Source organism: Equus caballus, chromosome 10, assembly GCF_041296265.1.
Source record: "Equus caballus isolate H_3958 breed thoroughbred chromosome 10, TB-T2T, whole genome shotgun sequence".
Lineage (NCBI taxonomy): Eukaryota > Metazoa > Chordata > Mammalia > Perissodactyla > Equidae > Equus > Equus caballus.
The window spans coordinates 44591234-44617349 of record NC_091693.1 but is presented as its reverse complement, the minus strand read 5'-3'; the positions used below and the strand labels follow the sequence as shown (position 1 = coordinate 44617349).

General features: G+C 38.2%; 1 protein-coding gene across 4 annotated transcripts in view; it reads left to right on the top strand.

Moving 5' to 3' along the window:
- Positions 1–26116, top strand: part of ME1 (malic enzyme 1) — a 252844-nt gene that overhangs the window by 29180 nt on the left and 197548 nt on the right. Inside the window, exons 3-4 of one of the 4 annotated variants that reach the window (XM_070225218.1) lie at positions 4289–4331; positions 10089–10187. In XM_070225218.1, the coding sequence (XP_070081319.1) occupies positions 10155–10187 (33 nt within the window). In that variant the 5' untranslated portion in view covers positions 4289–4331; positions 10089–10154. Of the gene's footprint in view, positions 1–4285; positions 4332–10069; positions 10188–26116 lie in introns of all 4 variants that reach the window. The other 3 variants (XM_070225214.1, XM_070225216.1, XM_070225215.1) reach the window with 3 other exon arrangements.

Here is a 26116-nt window from a genome sequence, read left to right as displayed (position 1 = left end):
TCTTCTTTATCTAATCATCAGTGAACGAGCACTTGGATTGTTTCCATATCCTGGCTATTGTGAATAGTGCTGCAATGAACATAGGAGTGTGTATGTTACTTTCGATTGTTGATTTCAAGTTGTTTGGGTAGATACCCAGTAGTGGGATAGCTGAGTCATATGGTAGTTCTATTTTTAGTTTTTTGAGGAATCTCCATACTGTTTTCAATAGGGGCTGTACCAGTTTGCTTTCCCACCAGCAGTGTATGAGGGTTCCTTTTTCTCCACATCCTCTCTAACACCTGTTATTTTTAGTCTTAGTGATTACAACCATTTTAACAGGTGTAAGGTGGTATCTTAGTGTAGTTTTGATTTTGATTTACCTGATGACTAGTGATGTTGAACATCTTTTCATGTGTTTACTGGCCATCTGTCTATCTTCTTTGGAAAAATGTCTGTTCATATACTCTGCCCATTTTTTGATCAAGTTGTTTTTTGTTGTTGTTGTTGAGTTGTTTTAGTTCTTTAAATATTTTGGAGATTAACCCCTTGTCAGATATATGATTTGCAAATATTTTCTCCTGGTTGATGGGTTGTCTTTTTGTTTTGTTCATGGTTTCCTTTGCCTTGCAGAAGCTCTTTAGTCTGATGAAGTCCCATTTGTTTATTTTTTCTTTTGTTTCCCTTGTCTGAGAAGACATGGTATTCAAAATGTTCGATGTCAAGGAGCATACTACCTATATTATCTTCCAGGAGTTTTATGGTTTCATAACTTATCTTCAAGTCTTTGATCCATTTGGAGTTGATTTTTGTGCATGGTGTAAGATAATGGTCTACTTTCGTTCTTTTGCATGTGGCTCTCCAGTTTTTCCAACACCATTTATTGAAGAGACTATCTTTTCTCCATTATAGATTCTTGGCACCTTTATCAAAGACTAGCTGTCCACAGATGTGCGGTTTTCTGGGCTTTCAGCTCTTTTCCACTGATCTGTGCACCTGTTTTTTACTAGTACCATGCTGTTTTGATTACTATGGCTTTGTAGTACATTTTGAAGTCAGGGATTGTGATACCTCCAGCTTCGTTCTTTTTTCTCAGTATTCCTTTAGCAATTCTGGGTCTTTGGTTGCCCCATATGAATTTTAGGATTTTTTGTTCTATTTCCACGAAGAATGTCATTGGGAATCTGATCGGGATTGTATTGAATCTGTAGATTGCTTTGGGTAGTATGGACATTTTAACTATGTTTATTCTTCCAATCCACGTGCATGGAATCTCTTTCCATCTCTTTATGTCATTATCAGTTTCTTTCAATAATGTCTTATAGTTTTCATTGTATAAGTCCTTCACTTCTTTGGTTAAATTTATTCCTAGATACTTTATTCTTTTTGTTGCCATTGTAAATGGAACTGTATTCTTGAGTTCTCTTTCTGTAAGTTTGCTGTTAGAGTATAGAAATGCAACTGATTTTTGTAAGTTGATTTTGTACCCTGTGACTTTACTGTGGTTGTAATTATTTCTAATAGTTTTCTGATGGATTCTTTAGGGTTTTCTATATATAAGATCATGTTGTCTGCAAACAGCGAGAGTTTCACTTCTTCACTCCCTGTTTTGGATTCTTTTTTTTCCTTTCTCTTGCCTAATTGCTCTGGCCCAAACCACCAGTACTATGTTGAATAAGAATGGTGATAGTGGGCATCCTTGTCTTGATCCTGTTCTCAGAGAGATGGCGTTCAGTTTTTCCCCATTGAGTATGATGTTGGCTGTGGGTTTGTCATATATGGCCTTTATTATGTTGAGGTAATTTCCTTCTATCCCCATTTTGTTAAGATTTTTTATCATAAATGGCTGTTGGATCTTGTCAAATTCTTTCTCTGCATCTATTGAAATGATCCTGTGGTTTTTATTCCTTGTTTTCTTTTTTTGAGAAAGATTAGCCCTGAGCTAACTACTGCCAATCCTCCTCTTTTTGCTGAGGAAGACTGGCCCTGAGCTAACATCCATGCCCATCTTCCTCTATTTTATACGTGGGATGCCTACCACAGCATGGCTTTTGCCAAGCAGTGCCATGTCTGCACCCGGGATCTGAACCGTTGAACCCTGGGCCACTGAGAAGCGGAACGTGGGAACTTAACCACTGCACCACCAGTCCCTATTCCTCATTTTCTTAATGTGATGTATCACATTGATTGATTTGTGGATGTTGAACCATCCCTGTGTCCCTTGTATAAATCCCACTTGATCATGATGTATAATCTTTTTGATGTATTGCTGTTTTGGGGTAGCCAATATTTTGTTGAGGATTTTTGCATCTATGTTCATGAGCAATATTGGCCTGCAGTTTTCCTTCTTTGTTTTGTCCTTGTCAGGCTTTGATATCAGAGTGATGTTGGCTTCATAGAATGGATTAGGAAGCATTCTATCTTCCCTAATTTTTTGGACCAGCTTGAGAAGGATCGGTATTAAATCCTCTCTGAAAGTTTGGTAGAATTCTCCAGGGAAGCTGTCTGGTCCTGGGCTTTTATTTTTTAGGATGCGTTTGATTACTGTTTCAATCTCTTTGCTTGTGATTAATCTACTCAGATTATCTATTTCTTCTTGATTCAGCTTTGGGAGGTTGTAAGAATCTAAGAATTTATCCATTTCATCTAGATCGTCCATTTTGTTGGCATCTAGCTTTTCATAGTATTCTCCTATAATCCATTGTATTTCTGTGGTATCTGTTGTTGTTTCTCCTCTTTCATTTCTAATTTTATTTGTCTGAGCTTTATCTCTTTTTTTCTTTGTAAGTCGAGCTAGGGGTTTGCCAATTTTGTTTATCTTCTCGAAGAATCAGTTCTTTGTTTCATTGATCCTTTCTACAGCCTTTTTTGTTTCAATAGCATTTATTTCTACTCTGATTTTTATTATTTCTCTCCTTCTGCTGACTTTGGGCTTTGTTTATTCTTCTTTTTCTAATTCAGTTAGGTGTAGTTTGAGATTGCTTATTTGGGATTTTTCTTGTTTGTTGAGGTAAGGCCATATTGCAGTGAATTTCCCTGTTAATATGCCTTTTGCTGCATCCCATATGAGTTGGTATGGTATGTTTTCATTTTCATTTGTCTCCAGATATTTTTTTATTTCTCCTTTAATTTCTTTGATGACCCATTGGTGGTTCAATAGCACGTTGTTTAGTCTCCACATCTTTGTCCCTTTCTCAGCTTTTTTCTTTTAATTAATTTATAGCTTCATAGCATTGTGATTGGAAAAGATGCATGTTATTATTTCAATCTTCTTAAATTTATTGAGGCTTGCCTTGTTTCCCAACATGTGATCTATCCTTGAGAACGTTCCATGTGCACTTGAGAAGAATGTGTATTCTGCTATTTTAGGATAGAGTGTTCTATATATGTCTATTAAGTCCAACTGGTCTAGCTTTTCATTTAATTCTGCTGTTTCCTTGTTGATTTTCTGTCTAGATGGTCTATCCATTGGTGTGAGTGGAGTGTTGAGGTCCCCCACTATTATTGCGTTATTATTAATATCTTCTTTTAGGTTTGTTAATAGTTGTTTTATGTACTTTGGTGCTTCTGTCTTGGGGGCATAGATATTTATAAGTGTCATGTCTTCTTGGTGCAGTGTCCCTTTGATCATTATATACTGCCCCTCTTCGTCTCTCTTCACCTGTCTTATCTTGAAGTCTACTTTGTCTGATATAAGTATTACAACACCTGCTTTCTTTTGTTTGCCATTAGCTTCAAGTATCATTTCCATCCCTTCACTCTGAGCCTGTGTTTGTCGCTGGAACTGAGATGTGTTTCCTGGAGGCAGCATAATGTTGGGTCTTGTTCTTTAATCCATCTCATCACTCTGTGTGTTTTTCTTGGAGAATTCAAGCCATTTAAGTTTAGGGTGATTATTGATATATGAGGACTTGATGCTGCCATTTTATCACTCATTTTGCAGTTCTCCTGCATTTCCTTTGTTTCTTGTCCAGTGTATTTTGGTGTACCAAGTGAGGTATGTAGTTTTCTATGTTGTGTTTCTTTGTTTTCTCTTTTATTACTTGTGTCTCTGTTCTGCTTTTTTGTTTGGGGATTACCATGAGGTTTGCATTCAAAATCTAGTAGATAAGACAGTCTATTTTTTGATGGCCTCTTATTTCCTCAGACTAAACCAATTCAGTCCCTTTCATCTTCCCCTCCTAAGTTGTTTTTCTCACATCTTATTCCATCTTGTGTTGTGAGTTTGTGATTAAAATAAGATTATCTTTGTTTTTGGTGTTTTCCTTTCCTTTATCTTTAATGCTATTCTTTTTTTTTTTTAAAGCAGGTGAATACCATTCCTTCAACTCTCTCTCCTAAATTACAGACAGGTATGTACATTATTCCATGGTTCACCTGAGCATGGGTTTTTTTTTCTTTTTTTAAAAGATTGGCACCTGGGCTAACAACTGTTGCCAATATTTTTTTCTTTTTTTTCCTGCTTTATCTCCCCAAACTCCCCCTGTACACAGTTGTATATCTTAGTTGCACGTCCTTCTAGTTGTGGGATGTGGGACGCCACCTCAACGTGGCCTGATGAGTGGTGCCGTGTCCGCGCCCAGGATCCGAACCCTGGGCCACCACAGTGGACTGCGAGAACTTAACCACTCGGCCACGGAGCTGGCTCCTTTAATGCTATTCTTGAGTATTTGCTAACCTGTTCTGATATATAGCTACAACTTTCCGATTTTGTCTACCTGTTTATCTCCTTACTCTGGGCTTTGTAACCCCTTTCTCCTTTTTTTTTTTCCAGGTATGAGGGCCTTCTTGAGGATTTCTTGTCAGGGGGTGGGTCTCATGGCTATGAACTCCCTTAGCTTTTGTTTATTTGGGAAAGTTTTTTTTGTCCATCATATGTAAAGTATATTTTCATTGGATGGAGCATTCTTGGCTGAAAGTTTTTGTCCTTCAAAGGTTTGAATATGTCATTCTACTCTCTCCTACCCTGTAAGGTTTCTGCAGAGAAGTCTGCTGAAAGCCTGATAGGGGTTCCTTTGTAGGTTATTTCTTCTGTCTTGCTGCCTTTAGTATTTTTTCTTTGTCATTTCCTTTCGCCAGTTTCACTACTATATGCCTTGCGGTAGGTCTTTTTACATTGACTTATTTAGGAGATCTGATAGTCTCTTCCACCTGGATTTCCATCTCCTTCCCTAGGTTTGGGAAGTTTTCTGCTATTATTTCCTTGAACAAGCTTTCTGCTCCCTTCTCTTTCTCTTCTCTCTCTTGAAAACCTATAGTTCTTATGTTGCATTTCCTAATTGAGTCAGATATTTCTTGGAGACTTTCTTCATTTCTCTTTAGTCTTAGTTCTCTCTCCTCCTCTATCTGGAGCATTTCAGCATGTTTATCCTCGAGCATTCAGGGAATCCATATTTTGTTTTATCTCTTCCATTGTGTCTTTCATCTCCAATATTTCTGATTGATTCTTCTTTACACTTTCAATCTCTTTTGTGAAGTAGCTCCTGAACTTGTTGAATTGTTTCTCTACATTCTCTTTTAACTCATTGAGTTTTTGATGATAGCTATTTTGAATTCTCTGTCATTTAGATTATATATTTCTGTGTCCTCAGGACTGATTTCTGGGTACTTGTCATTTTCTCTCTGGTCTGGAGATTTAATATAATTTTTGATACTGCTAGAAGGCATGGCTCTCTTTTTCCACATCGTGGTATTATTTGCTCACAGTTACCACCTATCACCACTGGGCGGAGGTCAAGGGCTGCTTATTCTGAGGCCTCTGCCTTCAGCCAAGATCCCAGGCACCGGAGCCAGCACTGACGAGGTGGGGAGAGGGGTGCTTTCTTTTGTGTGCTCTTGGGGTTTTCTTGCTCTCCCCTCGCTATCTGCTCTCCTGGGGTATTGGCTAGATGTAGGCACCCCTGTGTTAGCTTTCACCACGGTAGGGGCTTTCCCCTAGGCTGCAAGGGCCCTTGGGGATCTTTGATGTTCTCCTGAATGAACTTCCACTGCCCCATTCCTTTCCTGTCAGAGCCACCTGTGGTCCAGGATCCCAGTCTTTTGGGGAGGGAGGGAAGTTTTGTTACCCCATTCCACCTCCTCCAAAGAGGGCTCCAGCCTCTCCACCCTCCGTTGTATGGCTGTGTGGGCCTGTCAGATGTCTTTTGTGTTGTGTTTGGATGTCATCTGTTGGAGTATGAATGTCTTTTTTCGTTGTATGGTGGAGGGGAGAAATTACCGGGAAAGCTAACCTTGCCATGATGCTGACGTCGCTCAATCATTGCTATCTTTTAAAAGTAGATACTGACCATCAATTAATTTATCACACAACCTTGAGTGGAATTCAGCCATTCAGCTAATCATTTCTTACACTACAAGTTGAAGATCCTTTATTTTTCATGCTCTTTCTGTATTTTAAGTAACAATTTGTCAAAATTTTACAAATATATGTAGTTTATAGATTAGTTTTACTATATCATATATTCAATATGAAAGTTACTTATTAAAGTGTAATTTATATAGAGTAAAATACACAAATCTTAAAAACACAGATTGGTAAACTCATGTAACTACCACCAATCAAGATATAGAACATGTCCATCTCACAAAAATATTTCCCGTGGTATCTTCCCAGAAAATAAAACTACCCTCTACGGTAACCACTGTGCTAGCTTCTATGACTGTGAAATAGCTTTGCCCCTCCTAGAACTTCAAATAAATGGAATCATACAGTACGTACTCCTTGTGCCTGTCTTCTTTTGCTCTCAATATGTTTTTTAGTTTCATCCATGTTGTAGTATGTATCTGTACATTCTTTTTTATTGTTGTGTAGCATTCCATTCTACGGATATACCATTCATATATTTATTCATTCTTCTTATGATGAATATTTGGATGGCTCCTAAATTTTGGCTATTATAAGTGAATATGCTATGAACAGTCTGGCATATGTCTTTTTGCAGACATAGCTGTGTCATAGGAAAGGTACTTGTTTGTGAATAGAAACAGCAAAAGAGCACTATATGAGAGTCACAATTACTCCACATCTTGCCAACACTAAAACTGTCAGTCTTTTTAATTGTAGAGCTATAGTGGATGTATAGAAGTATCTCATTGTGTTTTTAATTTGCATTTCCCTGTTAAAATAATATTGTCGAATATTTTTCTTATGCTTGTTAGCTATTTAGATATCTTCTTTTGTGAATTATCTCCTTGAATCTTTTGCCTTTTTACAAATTGGGCTGTTTGCCTAATTATTGAATTGTAAGAGTCTTACATATATTCTGGATACAAGTCCTTTGTCAGATATACATATTGCAATATGTTCTTCCAGGCTCTAGAGCACCTTTTCACTCCTAAATAGTATCTTTTAATGAGCATATTTAAAAATTTTCGTGAAGACCAATTTATCAATAAAAAATTTTGTAGTTAGTGATGTTTGTGTCCTGTTTAAAAAATCTTTGCCTATCTCAAGGTAGTTTTAGCTTTCAAGTTGACATTTGATCTACCAAGAATTGATTTTTGTCTATGGTGTGAGATAAGGGTCAAATTTTATTTCTTTTCCATATGAATATCGGGTTGCTCTAGCATCACTTATTAATAAGACCATCCTTTCTCTTTGAAATGCATGAGTGTCTTTGTTTTAAATCAAGTGACATATGTACTTGGGTTTATTTCTGGACTCCCTCTCTTCAGTTCTATTGATCTTTTTGTCTATCTTTACACCAATACCATATTATCTTAATTACCAAAGCTTTAGAGTAAGTTTAAAATATGTTAGTGTAGATCTTCTAACGTGGTCCTCCTTTTTTTTCAAGATTGTTTTGGCTAGTTTAGGCCCTTTATATTTCCAAATAAATTATAGATTCAGATAATCCATTTCTACACCCAAAATTAAGTCTTCTGAGATTTTGATTGGGATTGTGTTAAATATATAGCTCAAATTAGGGAGAATAGCTATCTTAACAATTTCAAGGTAATGGTATATCTGTCCATTTATTTAGGTCTTCTTTAGTTTTTCTGAGCAATGTTTGATAATTTTCAGTGTATAGATCTTGCACACTTTTTGTTAATTTGCTTGTCTTCTCTAGCATCTTAAAATGGAAGATTAGGTCGTTGATTTTAAAACCTTCTGCTTTTCCAACATGCATTTAGATACAAATTTCCTGCTAAGCATTTCTTTAGTTGTATCTCACAATTTTTGCTAATTTGTATTATCATTATTCATTCAAACTAGTTCCTAATTTTCCTTGTGATTTCTTCTTTGACCAACAGATAATTTAGAAATGTGTTGCTTAATTTCCAAACATTTGGGAGCTTTCTAATTATCTTTTTGATGCTGATTTCTAATTTAATTCCACTCTGGTCACAAAACATATTATGTGTGACTTTGGTCCTTTGAAATTTATTGAGACTTGCTTTATAATCCAAAATGTGGTCAATTTTGTGAATGATCTATGTGCTCTTAAATAGTATATGTTCTTTTATCTTTTCATAGTTGTTGGCTGTAATATTCTATCAATGCTTTATAAATGTCCAATTAGGTCAGATTGTTCATACCTTATAAATTGTTACTGATTTGTTTCTGCCTGTTCTATCAATTACAGAAAGAAAGGTTTTTAAATCTCTAATTCTAATTGTGAATGTATCTATTTATCCTTTTAATTATATCAATTTTTACTTCTTCTTTTGAAGGTATGCTATGAGGCACATACACTTTAAGGATTATTATATCTTCCTATTGAATTGACCCTTTTATCATTATTAAATGCCCTTCTTTATATCTGGTAATACTTTTTGCCTTAAAATCTATTTTTTCTGATGTTATAACCATAGCTACAAATTTTATAAATATAACATTAATTTTTAAGCTGTCTTATGGTTAGTGTTCATATGGCATGTAGTATTTATGTTTCTATCACTTTACTTTCAACTATTCTGTGTCTTAATATTTAAAGTTTGTGTCTTATAAGAATGTTGTTGGAGGGCCAGCTAAGTGGCATAATGGTTAAGTTTGTGTACTCTGCTTTGGTGGCCAGGGTTCATGAGTTCAAATCCTGAGTGCATACCTACACATTCCTTGTCAAGCCATGTTGTGGTGGCATCCCATGTACAAAATAAAGGAAGACTGTCACAGATGTTAGCTCGGGGCCAATCTTCCTCACACACACACAAAAAGAATATTGTTGTGTCTGTTTTTTATGCGGTCTAATAATATCTGCCTTTTAGTTGGAAAGTTTAGTCCTTTCATATTTAATGTAATTACTGATATAGTTTTAAGTCTACCATCTCAGTATTTGTTTACTATCTGTCCCATGTGTTCTTTGTGTCTTTACTCCTTTACTGCCTTCTCTTGGGTTAATCAAAAATTACCCCACATTTTGTCTATTCTTTTATAGTTTTGATGATGTAGGGAATAAATTACTAACTCAAAAGCCTTGTGCACTGAAATTCACATAGTCACAGTTCCTACGTTTATACTTTCACGTTGTGGTTGTTATTTTTTTCTATGTGAAAATCCTTAGTCTCCTATTACAAGGTATATGTGGGTCGTGCATGTGTATAGAAACGTGTGTGCATGTGAGTGGGTGTGCGTTGTGCATATGTAAATGTGTTGTATGTGTACATGTGTGTATAAACATGTATGCATGCACATGTGTCTGGCTTGTATAGTGTGCCATGTGAATGTTGCTTTTAATTCCTAAATAAATAAGTGATGAAATTTTAGAACATACTTCATACTTTAATTGTATCTCTTCATTAATTTCTGAGTACAGTGAAGTAATTGGTTAAATGACAACATACTGCTCTATCAGAATAAATAGTTCTGTCAAACTGTTTTAATTTGTAAGCCAGAATTTAACTCAAGTGTTTGAAGAAAAAAGTTGTACATTCATAAAATCTCTCAAGTTGCAGATATGAATGATATCCTGATTTAATTCAGTATATATTTCCAAAAAAATCTTACAACAAGATTCATGAAAGCCGTCGTAAGATATCACGTCAGCCACTTCTAACATAGGAGAAACGTGTGCTATCTCAGTTTCATGTCAACTTTTTTCTTTTTGACTGATTTCTTAAGGAAATACTTTTCTCTCCCTTGGTAATGTAGTTGAACTTTGTTTGGACAGCTTCAGGAGGAGAGAAGTCTTAAGAGAGATTTGGGGCATACTGCCTAGAGGAACTCACTTCCATTGATGACTGACGTGATCCAGCCTTGCAGCATACAGGTATGGTGCAAGTCTGTGCATGTGTGGAGACTATGTTTTACCAAGGGTTTGCCTGGTGAAATGGTGAAACTGAACCTTGGGGAATTTTGAGAAATAATTCTGTGAAACATAATTGTAACTAAGGTCTCTTTAATGTGGCTGAGGTCTTCTCTATTAGTAGTAATGATATTAACTTCTTTTACCTTGATTTTGGCACGGTGATAAAGTCAAAAAGACACAGTCATTCAACAGATTAATTCACAATTTTTAAGTGCTTGTAGTGCTGGGTATTCTGCCAGGCACCATGGGTAACCCAAAATTAAAAATGCCGAGTTACTACTCAAGGAAGATACAGTCAAATGGGGGAGCTACAATAGGAACACAATAGTAGGATAAGGTAGAAAGTGACGAGGCCCTTAAGTTTGAGCAAAGTGCTAAGGGAGTTCAGGTGGGAAAGATTATTTCCAATGGAGGCTGGGATCGGTCAAAGAATGTTTCATGAAGGAAGTGGACATTTGAGTTGGGCCCTAAAGGAGGGGTAGAAATTTGATAACTACTAATGAACTAGAGGGTATTATTAGAGGTACACACTTGGCCAAAGGTGCAGTGATGGGTTTAGGGGAAAAGAAAAAATTCTGTTTTGTTGGTATATGAGGTACAAGTAGCAAAGTGAAAATAGATAATTCAGGAAAGATAAGATGGACCATACCAAGAAGAGTTTTAGATGCCAAGCGTCACTGTTACTGATTAAACAATTAACTTTTATTATTCCCTTTACTATGTGTTAAAAATAGGACCAGCTGGTGGGTAGACATACGCATGTCCACATGGTTATGTAGAATGAAACATGGTCTGTGTATATAGGAAGTAAAATACAGTTCTCTCAAATTTAAATGATCTCCACTCTTTTCAATTTTATTGGTTTTTAAAAATGCTTTTTTAGTATTTATATTTAGTTATGTTTATATTTAACCTTCTATTTATATTCTATTTATATCTACCTATCATTTACAATGCCATTAATTAGAAAGCTAGTTCAAATAGCAAAATGGTTTTCCATTGATGTACCCATGGCTATCTTTATTAGGACCTAGACTATTACTTATTGTGTTTTAGTCTGCCAAGGTTATAGAGATTTCCGTGGCCTTTTTTCTCTTTGCTTAATTTTTAGCATGCAGAACTTCCTGAGCTGGACATACTAGCCAACCTTTAACATTAAACATCGAGGACGTTTATGGTCACTACTTAACAATTCCGCAGTTGTTGACCTTCTATTCTGTATTCCCCCTAGTTCTAGTCTATGGTAGGTGGAATTTGGCTCCCTAACTTCCTCACTCCTGGTGTATACACAATTTCTTCTAGTTATTCAATCAAAAACTAATCTAAGTGTTGCTGTGAAGGAATTCTGCAGATGTATCTTAAGGTCCCAAAGTTGACCCTAAAATAAAAAGATTGTCTGGGTGGGCCTGACCTAATCAGATGAGTCCTTCAAATCTGGTTCTTGGAAGTAAGAGATAGAAGAAGTCAGAGATTTTAAATATAAGGGAGATTTAACAAGGGAGAAAAATCTTGGTTGCTGTCTTTGAAGATAGAGGAGGTCATGTGGCAGGTGGCCTCTAGGAGCTGAGAGTGACCTTTGTCCTTCAGTGCAAGAAATTGAATTTTCCCAACAACCTGAGTGAACTTTGAAGAGAATTTTTTCCCAGAGCCTTCGGTCATGACCTCAGTCTGGCCAATACTTTGATTCCAGCCTTTGAGATCCTGAGCAGAGACCCCCCCCCCAGCCATGCTGTGCCTGGGCTTCTGACCCACAGAACTCTGAGCTAATAAATGGGTATTGTTTTAAACTGGTAACTTTGTGGTAATTTGCTATGCAGCAAAAGAAAACTAACACATGGCCCACTTCTCCTATATCATCCCTACACACTACAAGGCACACCTCTCAGAGGAGAACAACCTGCTTACAGGCCTCGTGCTCATCATTACCAGGGATATTCTACTGGTACATTATTCAAATAGTGCCTTCTGATGGGGTGCGGTCAGGTTTCTAAACTTTTCCTTTTTATCTTTCTTTTCAAAAGTTGTAAAATATTTCAGACATAAGAAAAAGTCTAGAGAATATTATAACCAACCACTTTGTATCCATTATCTAGGTTAAGAAATAAGATATCACTGACCACATGAAACCCCTGTGTACTCTGCCCCAGTCCTGTGCCCCTCGCCTCTTCCCCAGAGGTAATCACTGTCTTGAATTTGATGTTTCTCATTCCATATGTGTTTTTATACTAACGTGTGTATCCATAAATAATATATAATACTGTTTTGCCTCTTTTTTAAACTTTACATAAATGGTATCATGCAGTCTGTGACTTTCTGCAACCTGTGTGTGTGCGTGTTTTCCACTCAATGTTATGTTTTTGAGAACAGTTTTATTTTATTTGGGCTCCTAGTATCCCTGGCTGAAGGCTGGGCCGTCCCTCACCCAGGAATTTATAAGGATGCTGGGAGGACATATGAGCTGATGGATAAGAAATAAAGTTTATTACCAAAAGGGCAAAAGGAGTCCCAAGGAGAAGGGGTAAGGTTCAGTCAGAAGTGAAGCAGGGAGGAAGCCAAAAGAATGGATCGGGCTCTTATACTGGGTAGGAGTTTGGGCTAGGGAAGAGTTCTTTTGCACAGGTTGGGGGTTATAAGATTTGAACTTCTCGCTGGTGCCAAAGGATGAGTGGTATGCACTCGCCCTCTTATCTAGGCTGCCCAGATGTGGGACAGGCAGAGAAGGGGGTGAGGATCTGAACGCTGTCAATGGTCAACCATCCAAAGTGGAGGAAGCCTCTTTATTCTAGCCATGTTGGGAGATATAACACTAGTTAGCTCATTTTTATTGCATAATATTCTGTTTTGTAATTATCGCTGTTAGTTCCTCTTTTAATGAATATTTAGGTTATTTCTAATCCTCAGCTATCTCAAACAATGCTGCAGAGAACATGCTTATACATGATTCCAGGTACATATGGGAGAATTTCTCAGAGTACATGCTTAGGAGTAGAATTTCTGGGCCACAGGGCATGCGTATTTTCAACTTCGCGAGCTACTTTCAATCGCTCTGTAGAGTGGCTTACAGGTTGACGCTCTTTCTAGCTGTGGAGGGATGCTTGTTTCTTCACACCTTTCCCAATACTTGGTCTTGTCAGACTCTTTAATGTTTGCCAATCTAACGGGTGCGATATGCAATTGTATTGTTTTGATTTGCACTTCTTAATTATCAATTACCAAGCAGATTGAACATCTTTCCCTATATTTATTGTTCATTCAGTTTTATCCTTCCAGAAAATGACCTTCTGTCCTGAACTCTGATCTTTTTTTCTGTTGGAATGTCTTTTTCTGTTTAAAACTTGATCTGCGGGCTGGCCCCGTGGCCAAGTGGTTAAGTTCGTGCGCTCCGCTGCAGGCGGCCCAGTGTTTCATTGGTTTGAATCCTGGGTGCGGACATGGCACTGCTCATCAAACCACACTGAGGCAGCGTCCCACATGCCACAACTAGAAGGACCCACAACGAAGAATATACATCTACGTACCGGGGGGCTTTGGGGAGAAAAAGGAAAAAATAAAATCTTAAAAAAAAAAAATTGATCGGCAATGGAACAGAATTGAAAGCCCAGAAGTAAAATCACACATCTATGGACAGCTAATTTTCGACAAAGGTGCCAAGAATATACTATGGAGAAAGGAAAGTCTCTTCAATAAAAGGTGTTGGAAAATCTGGACAACCACATGCAAAAGAATGAAAGTAGACCATTATCTTTCACTATACACAAAAATTAACTCAAAATGGATTAAAAACTTGAAGGTAATACATGAAACCATAAAACTCCTAGAAGAAAATATAGGCAGTATGCTCTTTGACATTGGTCTTAGAAGGATCTTATCAAAAACCATATCTACTTGGGCAAGGGAAACAAAATAAAAAATAAACAAATGGGACTTCATCAGACTAAAGAGCTTCTGCAAGGCAAAGGAAGCCATGAACAAAACAAAAAGACAACCCACCAACTGGGAGAAAATATTTGAAATCATATATCTAAGAAGGGGTTAATCTCCAAATATATGAAGAACTCATACAACTCAACAACAAAAAAACCAAACAACCCAATCAAAAAATGGGCAGAGTATATGAACAGATATTTTTCCAAAGAGGATATACAGATGGCCAACAGGCACCTGAAAAGATGTTCAACATCACTAATCATCAGGGAAATGCAAATTGAAACTATAATGAGATATCACCTTACACCTTTCAGAATAGCTATAACTAACAAGACAAAAAAGAACACATGTTGTAAAGGATGCAGAGAAAAGGGAACCCTCATACGCTGCTGGTGGGAATGCAAACTGGTGCAGCCACGATGTAAAACAATATGGAGACTTCTCAAAAACTTAAAAATAGAGATACCAACAACCCAGTTATTCCACTGCTGGGTATTTATCCAAAGAACTTGAAATCAACAATTCAAAGAGACTTAGGCACCCTTCTGTTCACTGTAGCATTATTTACAATAGCCACAACATGGAAGCAACCCAAGTGCCCATCAACTGATGAATGGATAAAGATGTGGTCTATATATATACAGTGGAATACTACTCAGCCATAAAAAAGGCAAAATCATCCAATTTGCAGCAACCTGGATGGACCTTGAAGGTATTATGTTAAGTGAAATAAGCCAGACAGAGAAAGACAAACACCATATGATTTCACTCATCTGGGGAAGATAAATAAATGCATGCACAAAGAGAACAGATTAGTGGTTATCAGAGGGGAAGGGGGTTGGGGGTAGGCATAAAGGGTAAAGGGGCACATATATATGGTGACTGACAAATAGTAACGTACAACTGAAATTTCACAATGTTTTAAACTATTATGATCTCAATAAAATAAAAACAAATTGATCTGTAGGCTGTTTTTACATTTTCTAAATATTAATCCTTTATTCAGTATATACCTTGTAATAAATTCCTTCAGTTTGGGGTTTGTCTTCATTTCATTTATGGTGTCTTTTGACATATAGAAGTTTTTAACTTTAATTTTTCCTAGTTTATTAATCTTATCCTTTATAGTGTGTAGTTTTAAATCTTGCCTAAAACCATCCTTTCCTAATCCAAGGTCATATGTTTTCTTTTCTTTCCTGTATTTTCTTTCAGAAGTTTTAAAGCTTTTCTGTCCACATTACATCTTTTATTCACCTGAAATTCGTTTTGGGCAATGATATGAGGTAGACATTGAAATATTTTTCTCAGTATGAACCACCAGCTGCTCCTGCATCCTCTCCCCAGTGATGTGAAATGCCTCTTCTGTTCCTTAACAAGCTTCCACATATAAGTGGATCTGTTCACAGGCCTCCATGCGTTTGTTCTGTCCCTGTGCTAGACTTACTCTTTCTTAAACCACTCTATTGTAGTTACTATAGCTTTGGGATACAAGATACATGATATTTTATTTTATTTTTTAATTTTAATTTTTTCATTTTAATTTTTTGCTGAGGAAGATTCACCCTGAACTAACACTTGTTGCCAATCTTCCTCTTTTTGTATGCAAGCTGCTGCCACAGCATGGCAGCTGACAGATGAGTGGTGTTGGTCCGTGCCTGGGGACTGAACCATGCTGCCAAAGTGGAGCGTACCAAACTTCACCATGAGGCCACCGGGGCTGGCTCAAGATATGTGATATTTTAAAGGGTGAGTCCCCTTTGTTCTTCAAAATTATTTTCGCAGTTCCTTGCCCTTTGCTCAATCATGTGGACTTTATGCCAATTAACTGATTAACTTGGATCAAAAAGGCCCGTTGGATTTTGGATTTGGGGAGAACTGAAGTCTCATTGAGACATTCCATCCACGAACATTTGTCTCTGTAATATCTCTCAAAAACTTTTTAGTTTTATTTTTTAAAAGTCTTACATACTTGTCAAAGATTTATTTCTAGATACCTTACATGTTTAGTTGCTATTTATAAATGATATCTTTAAAAATTATACTTTTGAACTATTTGTTGCCAGTTTTTGGGAACGCACTCGGCTTGCACAATCACTTATCTGTTGCTTCCTTCTGATACTTTTACGTAGAAAAGCATGTAAGTTGAAAATGACAGTTATGTGACTTTTTTAAATCTTTATATCTCTTTCTCTTTATATCTCTTTCTCTTAACTATATAACAGCTATATATTTTATAGCATGAGTGTGTATATATATGGTGTTACACCCTGTGCTATATATAATATATGGTATTATACCACATATATATATAATTATGCTATAAAATTTATAGCTATTGTATATATAGGATAATATAGTATATGGTATATACCATATTTATGATATTACTATAGCTATACTCTATAATGGTATATTAATTATATATATGATTATACATACTAATATATACAAATATACTAATTATATATTATACAATATTAGCATATACTAATATACTAATTACATATATAATATATATACTAATTATATAGTATAGCTATAGTAATGCCATGAGACTATCATTAGTAGATACTACAAGAAGAAAAGCTGTCTAACCTGTAAAGGGCTATTGGTGATGACTTTTTTTTTTTAAAGGTTTAATTTTTTCCTTTTTCTCCCCAAAGACCCCCGGTACATAGTTGTATAGTCTTCGTTGTGGGTCCTTCTAGTTGTGGCCTGTGGGACGCTGCCTCAGCATGGTTTGATGAGCAGTGTCATGTCCGCACCCAGGATTCGAACCAACGAAACACTGGGCCACCTGCAGCAGGGCCCACAAACTTAACCACTCGGCCACGGGGCCAGCCCCTGGTGATGACTTTTTAGTGACAAGCCCAGGAGCTGATTTAAATAGCTATATTCAATAATTCATTACTAGAATTAGACCTGTAAAAACATGTCAATGTTTGCCTAAAATAAAATTGAAAATGCTGTTTATCAGGATCCATTAGCTTAGGCTTGGCACTTTAAGTCAGTTTTCCAGAAATGGTAATAAGTTTGTGTTGACCTGGCTGAACTTTGCTGGTAAGTGTTCCTCAGGACCAAAGACATGGAATTAAATATTAAGTATAAAAGGATAATGCATCTGTCTGCTCAGGCTGCCATAACAAAATACCACAGCCTGGGGGGCTTAAACAACAGAAATTTATTTTATCACAGTTCTGGACGCTGGGAGTCCAGCAGGGTTGGTTTCTGGTGAGGGCCCTTTTCCTAGCTTGCAGATGGCCGCTTTCTTGCTGTGTCCTCACGTGGTAAAGAGCAAGTGATCTCTCTCTGGTGTCTCTTCTTATAAAGACACTACTCCTGTCAGATCAGGGTCCCACACTTGTGAGTGCATTTAACTTTTCACTACTTCCTTACTCCAAATACAGCCACACTGGAGGTCAGCGCTTCATTCGTGAAGTTGGCAGGGATACACATATTCAGTCCATCACAGAGCTATTTAAATACATCTACTTAACATATTTTCCAGGTTAACTGGTCTTCTGCATTCCCTCTATGAAAGGCATACAGACTTATGACCTGACAAATGCTCGTGGCTAGAAGGCTACTCACAAGTACGCCTCACACTACTATTCCCACATTTGAGTGGTAAGCTTGTTGAGACTCAGTTGTGTTCATTGCCAAACTTGTTTATACCTGTTGAACTTATTATTGTCATTGTGTAACTTAATTTAATGTAATGCAAATTAACATATATGAAGGTAAAAAGAAAAAGTTACTGTTTCTATGGAAACTAAATTGACAATTCCTGGAAAGATTCAATAGTTTTAAAAATTGTCATCAATCAGTTAAGACAATTATAAAAGATTAGAAAACAAAAAGCAAAAAATTTGTGATCTGTACCAAGATTGTTTCATAGGCATCTTTCGTTCTCATTCCATTTTAAAGAAACTGAAACTGAATATTGTAACAAATGCATTATACATATTGTTTATGCAAACTTGTGAATCATGGAACCCCCAAAATCAGCAGAGTCAGGTAATAGGCTCTAATAAGGGCTGACAAATCATGCACATTTACACGTTTTATGTTAAAATGAAGTGTTAAAGCATATTTTTATTATTTTTAACCACCTTTAGTAACCAACTGCTTTTCCCAATCACCTCAGAAAACCTCCCTTATGCTGCTGACCAGGGCTGTGCTGGGGCCGTAATTAGCACTCTAGTGACGACGCAGAGTCTGAGCCGCAGACAAAACTCCGGGCTTCAACACTGTCGCTCTTGTCTGCTTAGCTCAGCAGCCAGCCTCCAGCATGTGTAAACAGAGGTGTGTGTGAGCACAAACTATCAAAAGGCTGGGTTTTTCACCCACATCGTTCATTTCTGAAGCTAGAAAATAATGTGGTGAGTGCGCTGACACACACTACCGCACACAGTCCCAGGACACATCGTCCTAGGAGGGATCATCTCCTCTAGAATACTGCTTTTTCCTTTAGCTGCAGTGATTAAAAGGACCTTCATTTCTCAGCCTTTGCACCCGAAGTGTGTGTCAAGTGTAGCAAAAGGGAAATACTAATCACACTTTAGAGGGAAACACTACCTTTCATCTAGAAAGTTCACATTTTTCAATAGATGCTTCCCTTTGTCCTGACAGCACTACAATGGGGTACATAGCAACTAATTCAGTTTACGTTTTCAAATAGGAACAGCATCCAAGAGAGGCCCAGCTGTTCTCTCTGATCCTCCCATGAGTCCTCTGGTTCCGGTCTTACTCACTCCCCTCCGCCAGGCCCACATGTTCAGAAAGTTCTCCCTGCCATCAGCTTTGCCAGATGCTGTTTATGAGCCTCCACGTGTTTGCTGCCTGTAGCTCGCACCTTAGAGGCAATGTTAAAGGGCTGCTGGAGAACTGCGTCTCCTCCAGGGTTCTACTCCCCTGCCATCCCAGCACGACCTTCAGTGGATCCAAGCAGGACAGAGGTTGTGAGCGTGCAGAGAGAGCCGCTTCAGCTAAAATCTGACAGGGCAATGATCGCCCTGTAACTGCTAACTAGTAAAAGGCTTTGCTGACTGTAAGTATTTCCAGACTGCTCTGCGTTATCAGCAGCATCATGACAAATACGTGAAAGTGACTAACAGGGCTCTTTTAATTCTAATCAAATGGCCAAGTTATCTTTAACAGGGAGTGATGTGGATTTATGTTCACTAAGGTTAATCTCTGGTTCCACTGGATTGTCTAAATGAAAATAACTTGCGCTCACAGCAGCCATAATTAGAGGGAGGGGAAGACAGCCCTGAGCACTTTGTAAATCAATCTGAGGACAGTGGCAGAACAAAAGACTCTTAGAGCCGGGAGGGACGTTGGAATCCATCTAGTCCAAATGCTTATTTTACAGATTAAGAAATAGCCAACGTGTTTCTCATCAGGAACACTTTTGTCATTTGGGCAGGACTCTTCTTTACTGTGAGGGACTATCCCACATGTTGCAGGATGTTTAGCATCCCTGGTACCTGCCCACCAAATGCCAGTAAACTTGACAGTAATTATGACAACCAAAATAATCCCACAAACTTCCCACTGTGCCTGAGGGAGGTGTACCTCTCCCTGTTGAAAACCTCTGAGCCAGTTGCTCACAAACAGGAAGAAACATATGCTAACACAACTGATTCACTGACAGCCCTGCTGAAACTTTAATGTGCATGAGAATCAACCAGAGATCTTGTTAAAAATGCAGCCTGTGATTCAGTAGGTCTGGGATGGAGAGAGAGTCTGTATTTCTAAGCAGCTCAGAGGTGATGCTGAGACTGCTAGTTTATGGATCCCACTTTGAGTAACAAGGGTCCAGGGATCAAAGTGAGCAGACATCTGAACCATCTTGCTGTCCATACCAGTTCGTGTCCCACCCCAAGTTGTGGCTGTGGAATGCCACAAAAGGCTGAATGTATGGGTTTATCAGGAGATCTGCTCTGGCTTTGCCTTGGGGACCCTGCTTCAGTCTGTTTCTTCTCCTGGGTGGCCTGATGGCAGACTCCACCTTTGCCTCTGCACAGCAAGCTTCAGACTATTTTTTGTTTCCAGAGCCTGACTTTATGTAAGACCGTCTCTTATAGTCTCCTGCCCTCACCTGTCCAACTGCAGTTCTTGGAAACCCGGTTGAGAAACCAAAACCAAGGCGCCTGCTTGCTAGGTGAGCTGGCAGAGGCGGGCGAGGTCCGGGAGAGCCTATGAGCTGTTATGTGTCTTGATGACAAAGCTGACCAGAGCCTGTGTTTTCTGACTCCCTGCTCAGATATCCTCCCCAGTGGCCCATGTTCTTGTTTCCATCTCTTCCCATCATTAAGTGAAACTATGTGTCACCAGGTATGGCTGTTTAACTTATCAGGAAACTGCCACCTACTCTGCTTCAGCAAGAAGGTTCCTTATGGATCAGCTTCTTGGTTGAACTGCAATGTGGAGAACTTCTGCAATGTGTAACAAATGGCATACTGAGATATAAGTGCCTGCAAGTGTTTTTGTCAGGTTTTTTCCCATTCCTAGCACTTGGAAGTAGTTGGTGGGAAGATTTTGAGAGGGGTTCATCTCCTGTGGTGATAAAACCATGAGATATAAAGGAACTCAGTGACTATAGGAAACAAGCTCCATATTCTCCATGATCTTTTCTGGTTTCTTTCATCCCTTTTCAGCCAAAGAAACAAGTCAGAAGGCCATCCATGTGGGTGGGTAGGCATTTTATTGGGAGCAAGGTACTCTGTAACTCCATAACGTTTGTCTTAGCCTGGGTTCCCCTGAAAGCACAGCCTGAGACAAAGTTTTGCATGATTGTCGTTTATTTGAGGATGGAGATCCTATGGAGCGGCAGGGCAGACAGCGGGAGTCAAGCAGAGGAAGATGTGGTCAAGTCGGCCACTGCTACAGGTGGCCAGTGCTGGGTTCTGCCTGGATCATCTGAGAAGCCCCATGAAGGGCACCTGAGAACTCTCTCACTAGAGGACGAAAGGAAGAAGCATTTACCTATCACCTCCCACACCCCATTGGTCAAGGGTGGGCCCATGGGTCTTGACTCCCCTGAACTTCCAGGTTGTGCAGGTATGAGTGCCCAGAAAGTTCCTGACGCACCTCACTACATCAGAGCCAGTCAAAATCTGTGAAGAAATGCTAGAGCGAGAGGTGGGTCAAGTGAAATTTTAAGTGGTGTCTAAGAGAAAATAATCTTGAGACGATGGAGGATATTTGGGACAGCTCTGGGAGTTCTGGGAAATGGAGACATCCCGCTTGAAGTGTCTTTAGTGTATTTAGCACAGGCTCTTGTCTGAATGGGAGCTGTACTTTCTGAAAGTCATACTTCCAAGCCGCGTCCTGTAATCCTGCTTTGTCACAGCAAGGGCCCATACAGAGTCTGCAAACCTCGCTCTTAGAGAATTACAGACTCAGTTTAGACTATTTCCCAAGTGTTAGTTTCTCACACTCAACTTTGATTACAAGAAGACTGGCCATAAAAACAGCTTTGGAAAACTGGGTATGCATATGTGAAAGAATGATGTTGGGCCCTACTTACACCATATATAAAATTAACTCAAAATTGATCAAAGACCTAAACATAAGAGATAAAACTCTGAGAAGAAAACATAGGGGAAAACCTTCATGACACTGAATTTGGCAATGATTTCATGGATATGACATCAAAGACAAGAAAAAATAAAAGTAAAAATAGATAAACTGGACTACATCAAAATTTAAAACTCCTGTGCATCAAAGGACAATCAACACAGAATGGAAGAAAAGATTTGAAAATCACATACCTGATAAGGAGTTGACATCCAGAATATGCAAAGAACTCCTACGACTCAACAACAAAGAAACCAACAACTTGATTTAAAAATGGGCAAAGGACTTGAATAGATATTTCTCAAAAGAAGATATACAAATGGCCAACAAGCGCATGAAAAGATGCTCATCACAAATCATTAGGGAAATGCAAATCACTACCACAATGAGATACCACCTCACACCCATTAGGATGGCTACTGTATTAGTTTTCTAGGGCTGCCATAATAAAGTACCATAGACTCGGGGGCTTAAACAGCAGACATTTATTTTCTCACAGTCCTGGAGGTCAGAAGTGCCAAGGCATTGGCAGGTTTGGTTTCTTCTGAGGCCTCTCTGCTTGGCTTGCAGATGGCAGCCTTTTTGCTGTGTCCTCACATGGCCTTTCCTGTGTGAGCACAGATCGCTGGTTTCTCTTTGTATATCCTCCTTCCCTCCTTTCCAGTCACACTGGATTAGGGTTCAACCTGATGACTTCATTTTAAGTTAATGACCTCTTAAAGCCCCTATCTCAAAATATGGTTACATTTCTGATGTACTAAAGGGTTGGGACTTTGAATATGAATTTTGGGAAGACACAATTCAGTTCATAACAGCTACTATCAGAAAAACAGAAAACAACATGTTGGCAGGGATGTAGAAAAATTGGAACCCTTGTGCACTGTTGGGGGAATGTAAAATGATGCAGTTGTCACAGAAAGCAGTATGGCAGTCTTCAAAAAATTAAAAATTGGGGGCCAGCTTAGTGGCATAGTGGTTAAGTTTGTGCACTCCACTTCAGTAGCCGAGGGTTTGTGGATTTGGATCCCAGGCATGGACCTACACACTGCTCATTAAGCCATGCTCTGACAGCGTCCCACATATAGAGGAAGATTGGCACAGATTTTAGCTCAGGGACATTCTTCCTAAGCAGAAAAGAGGAAGATTGGCAAAGATGTTAGCTCAGGGCCAGTCTTCCTCACCAGAAAACAAAAAAGAAAATAAAAAATAGAATTACCTTATGACCCAGCAATTTCACTTCTGGGTATATACCCAGAAAAACTGAAAGCAGGATCTTGAAGAGACATTTATGCACACGCATTATTCACAATAGCCAAAAGACAGAAGTAACCGAAGTGTCCATTGAAGGATGAATGAATAATCAAAACATGGTATATATACACAACAGAGTATGACTCAGTCTAAAAAAGGAAAGAAATCTGACACATGCTACAACATGGATGAACCTTGAGAACATTATGTTAAGTGAAATAAGCCAGTTAAAAAGATAAATAGTGTATGACTCCACTTATATGAGGCAGTCAAATTAAACAAGACAGAAAGAATGGCGGTTGCCAGGGGCAGTGGGGATGGGAGATCGCTGAAGGAGGAACTGTTTAACGGGTGTAGAGTTTCGGTTCTGCAAGTTGAAAAAGTTGTGGAAGTTGGTTGCACAACAATGTGAATGCGCTTGACACTGCTGAACTGTCTACTTAAAAATGGTTAAGATGGTAAATTTCATTTATGTATATTTTACTACAATTAAAAATAAGTAAAACAAAGTAAACCAACAAAAAATAGTTATGGAGGTGGTAGAGGAAGGAAGCCATCAGAAAATGGGTGAAGAGCTGGATAAATGGATGAACGAGAATGAGCAAGTGGCAAATTTTAAACTCTTATAAAACTGTTTCATTACTAAATAGGTATGTTTTAAACTACTAAAGTTGGCTAATACAAGCATATCTGTTAAGTGTCCCCTTTTTTGGTTACCCAGAAATCTGCTGTGAGGGAAGAAATGAGCCCTGTAAATCCTTCTCTCTTCCCCAGGCCTTGCTCGTTAGGCCTGTTGCGTAATGCTTAGAATCAGACCTGCCCTTCAAGGGCAATGACGACGGGGCCTCCCTGGGAGCTCAGGGCTGCTCCAGCTGCTGCTGCACAGCTGCAGGGTTCTCTGGGGAACTACTGGCTTAGGATCCTAATGAGCTTTTTCTACCTGTGCTCAAATTAGTAATGAGAACAGCTTGAAGACATCAGCTTGCAAGCTATTCAAGCAAATTGGAAAATCTGGAAAGACAGCTACACTGGCAGTAGTTGTTAATGCACTGTCATACCTCTTACGCTAGAATTATGTTGCTTCAACATGCAATCATCTTTCATATTCACCAGAAACCAAAAGTCATTTCTTGTGTAAGGCCACAGGGAAGTGGGAAAAACCTTTAACAATTGTTTTACATTCTGAATAGACTGGATTCCCATTTGGATTTTGCTGATGTTTATGCCATCTGCCATTTACCCATAGCATTTTATGGACATTCCGTAATCTTCTCCAAAGATGTGAATAAGATAGTATGCAATTCACTTTAATTACATATTATTAACTTTTACATTAATTTTCGTAAAAAGATATGATCAGTAAGAGGTTTTCTTACTGATGATAAAGTTATAATAATCACAATAAATGTCAGCATTTATGCAGAGTCTAAGAGAGACGACAAAGCTCAGAATGAAGGGAAGAGAAATTCATTTACATGACTAAAACTTGAGTTCTTACTATACTCTCAGAGTTGTTGCTGTGGGTTTGTGGTTTTTTTAAGGCAGTTATTCCCACTGTTTTAAAAGTTCTTAATCACTTTAGAATCAAGAAAGTTTAAGCCCAGTTAGCAGAATGAAATTTTAATATAAAATGCAAAATCCAGTTTTGAGCACTGGTTCATAGAAGAGACAAATATATTTGACATGTATGGATAACAGTAACTACAATACTATTTTACCTTACTACCATTTATTGATGCTCAGCACTGCCAAACATTGTTCTGGGCACTTTACATTTAATCCTTACAATAGCCCTAGGAGATAAATATTTTAACTACATTTTATACATGATAAAAATGAGGCTTACAAGATTAACATCTTCAATATCACAGCTTTAAAGAAGCAGAACTATCTGAAACTATAATTGCCTGATCCAAGGTCATGGGTTCATATTTTTAGTTCTGCTATGAGCCAGCCACTGCTGTATACACTAGGAATATATCAGCTTTAAACCACCATGATACCTCAGAATAGACCGTGTCAGAGAATTGAAAATTCTTGATCATCAGAGGCATTTAGGCAAGAATAAAAGACCATTTGGCCAAGATAGTTTCTATTGGATAGTAATCTGTAGCGTTCATTTCAAAGAAATAGAACATTACAACTTGAAGGAAATAATCGTTTAATCCAACCACTCCATGAATCAGAAGCATACTTTCTCCTTCTAATTCCATAAAATGCTTAGTAAACCATGGGTGGACAGTAGTATTCATGAAACTGCAGTAATGCTAAGACTGCGACAGAAACTGGGTGTGGTTATCTTGTGGCTGAGCACAAAGCCAATGAAAAAGACACCTTTCCAAGTGAACAGCTGCAATATCTGCACAGTATTGACTGAATTCTAGAGTTGTTTGACCTGCTGCATGATATTATACAATCTCATAAAAAGGAGACTTTTTCAGAGTATACTAGCAGTGGAGATTGGGCATAAGCAAACCATGGCTAAGCTGCCTCCTGGTTGTGACAGGTCCAGCTTGACACTCTTTGGAGATGTGCCGTGAAAGTCTTGCTTCAATTACGCAGCAATCATACATGACACAATGGGCTACAGCTTCAGATGGGCCATGGGAGCAATTCTGTTTTTCGCACTCTTCTCCTCCATCCTCCTGTGTCTGGAAGTGAGCGACAGCTAAGAGTCACTACATTTACTGTCGTTGTTGCATAATAAAGCAGGAATGCACCAGGAGATGACTGATACTTCTGCTCTCTGCCTTTATTCCAGGGACTGTGCTGTTTTTATTATTAGCACATACAGCACTGTTGCTTTGAAAAATTTATATTTCCTTTTGTAGATTACAACACCTTAAAAAATAAAACATAACGTCAAGGGCTCTCTCTCTTCCCCCATGATATTTATGAGGGTGCCCAAGAGCACATTTAATATATAGCACACAAAAAGCACATGTACAATAAATAACTACCATTAAATGTAACAAATAACATAGATAACTATATTTTCTTCATCTGCCCATTTAGCTAAAGTGTTTCTGCTTTGTGTTCCTCAAATCCTCAAGGGAATGTGTTAGATGTCCTCTCTATGCTCATGACTCCCTAATGTACACCTTGAGCTTGAACTCTTTCCTGAACCT